Here is a 1,161-nt window from a genome sequence, read left to right as displayed (position 1 = left end):
TGGGGAGCTCTCTTTTGTTTGTAAAGAAGAAAGGTGGTTCCATGCGTATGTGTATTGATTATAGGTAGCTTAATAAAGTAACAGTGAAGAAGCATTATCCTATGCCTCACATTGATGATTTGTTTGACAAGCTTCAGGGTACGGTCGTGTTTTCTAAGATTGACTTGAAATCTGGTTACCATCAGCTGAGGATTTGGGCTGAGGATATCCCGAAGACAGCTTTTAGGACCCGTTATGATCATTATGAGTTCTTGGTGATGTCTTTTGTGCTTACTAATGCCCCTGTCGCATTAGACTTGATGAACCAGGAGTTTAGACCCTACCTAGACTCCTTTGTCATTGTGTTCATTAATGATATTCTTGTGTACTCAAGGAGTAGTGAGAACCATACACAACACTTGAGGATTGTGCTCCATGTTTTGCGAGAACATGTGCTTTTTGCCAAGTTCTTCAAGTGCGAGTTTTGGCTTGAGTCAATATCTTTTGTTGGACACGTGGTGTCCAAGGCGGGTATTATTGTAGACGCGACTAAGATTTCAGCAATTCATAATTGGGCTAGGCCTATATCTCTGACTGAGGTTTCCAGTTTTATTGGTTTGGCGGGTTACTATAGGCGCTTTGTTGAGAGCTTTGATACCATATTATCCCCTATGACTAGATTGACTCAGAAGAAAGTTCCTTTTCGATGTGCCGAGGAGTGTGGGTTCAGCTTTGGGAAGCTCAAGAATTGTCTCACTTTCTCATTTGTGTTAGCTCTTCCAGTTGAGGGCGAGGGATTCACAGAGTTTTGTAATGTTTCTGGTGTTGGTCTTAGATGTGTTTTGATGCAGCAGGGTTGTGTCACTGCCTATGCTTCTAGATAGCTTAAGGTGAATGAGTGCAACTACCTCACTCATGATTTAGAGTTGGCGACGATAGTTTTCACACTCAAAATTTGGAGGCATTACTTATATGGTGTGCATTGTGAGATTTTCATCGATCATCGTAGTCCTCAGCATCTTATGACCCAAAGAGAGCTTAATATTCACTAGCGTTGATGGATACAGTTGCTAAAGGATTATGATATTTCTATCTTGTATCATCTGGGTATGGCTAATGTGGTGGCGGATGCCTTGAGTCGTAAGGCAGCGAGTATAGGTAATTTAGTCTATAGCCAATTTG

The 1,161-nt window shown here is 41.5% G+C and overlaps 1 protein-coding gene across 1 annotated transcript; it reads left to right on the top strand.

Moving 5' to 3' along the window:
- The first annotated feature begins 257 nt into the window (after positions 1-257).
- LOC124888989 (uncharacterized mitochondrial protein AtMg00860-like) lies at positions 258-863 on the top strand. Its single transcript, XM_047400273.1, has one exon. The coding sequence runs from the start codon at positions 258-260 to the stop codon at positions 861-863; it is 606 nt and encodes a 201-aa protein (XP_047256229.1).
- The last annotated feature ends 298 nt before the right edge of the window (positions 864-1,161 follow it).

The sequence above is a fragment of the Capsicum annuum genome, chromosome 11, assembly GCF_002878395.1.
Source record: "Capsicum annuum cultivar UCD-10X-F1 chromosome 11, UCD10Xv1.1, whole genome shotgun sequence".
Taxonomy (NCBI): domain Eukaryota; kingdom Viridiplantae; phylum Streptophyta; class Magnoliopsida; order Solanales; family Solanaceae; genus Capsicum; species Capsicum annuum.
This window is presented reverse-complemented; position numbering and strand designations above follow the sequence as displayed.

Bases quoted from the DNA above. Each gene is read 5' to 3' on its own strand.
- LOC124888989 (XM_047400273.1), top strand. From the start codon at position 258: ATGTCTTTTGTGCTTACTAATGCCCCTGTCGCATTAGACTTGATGAAC.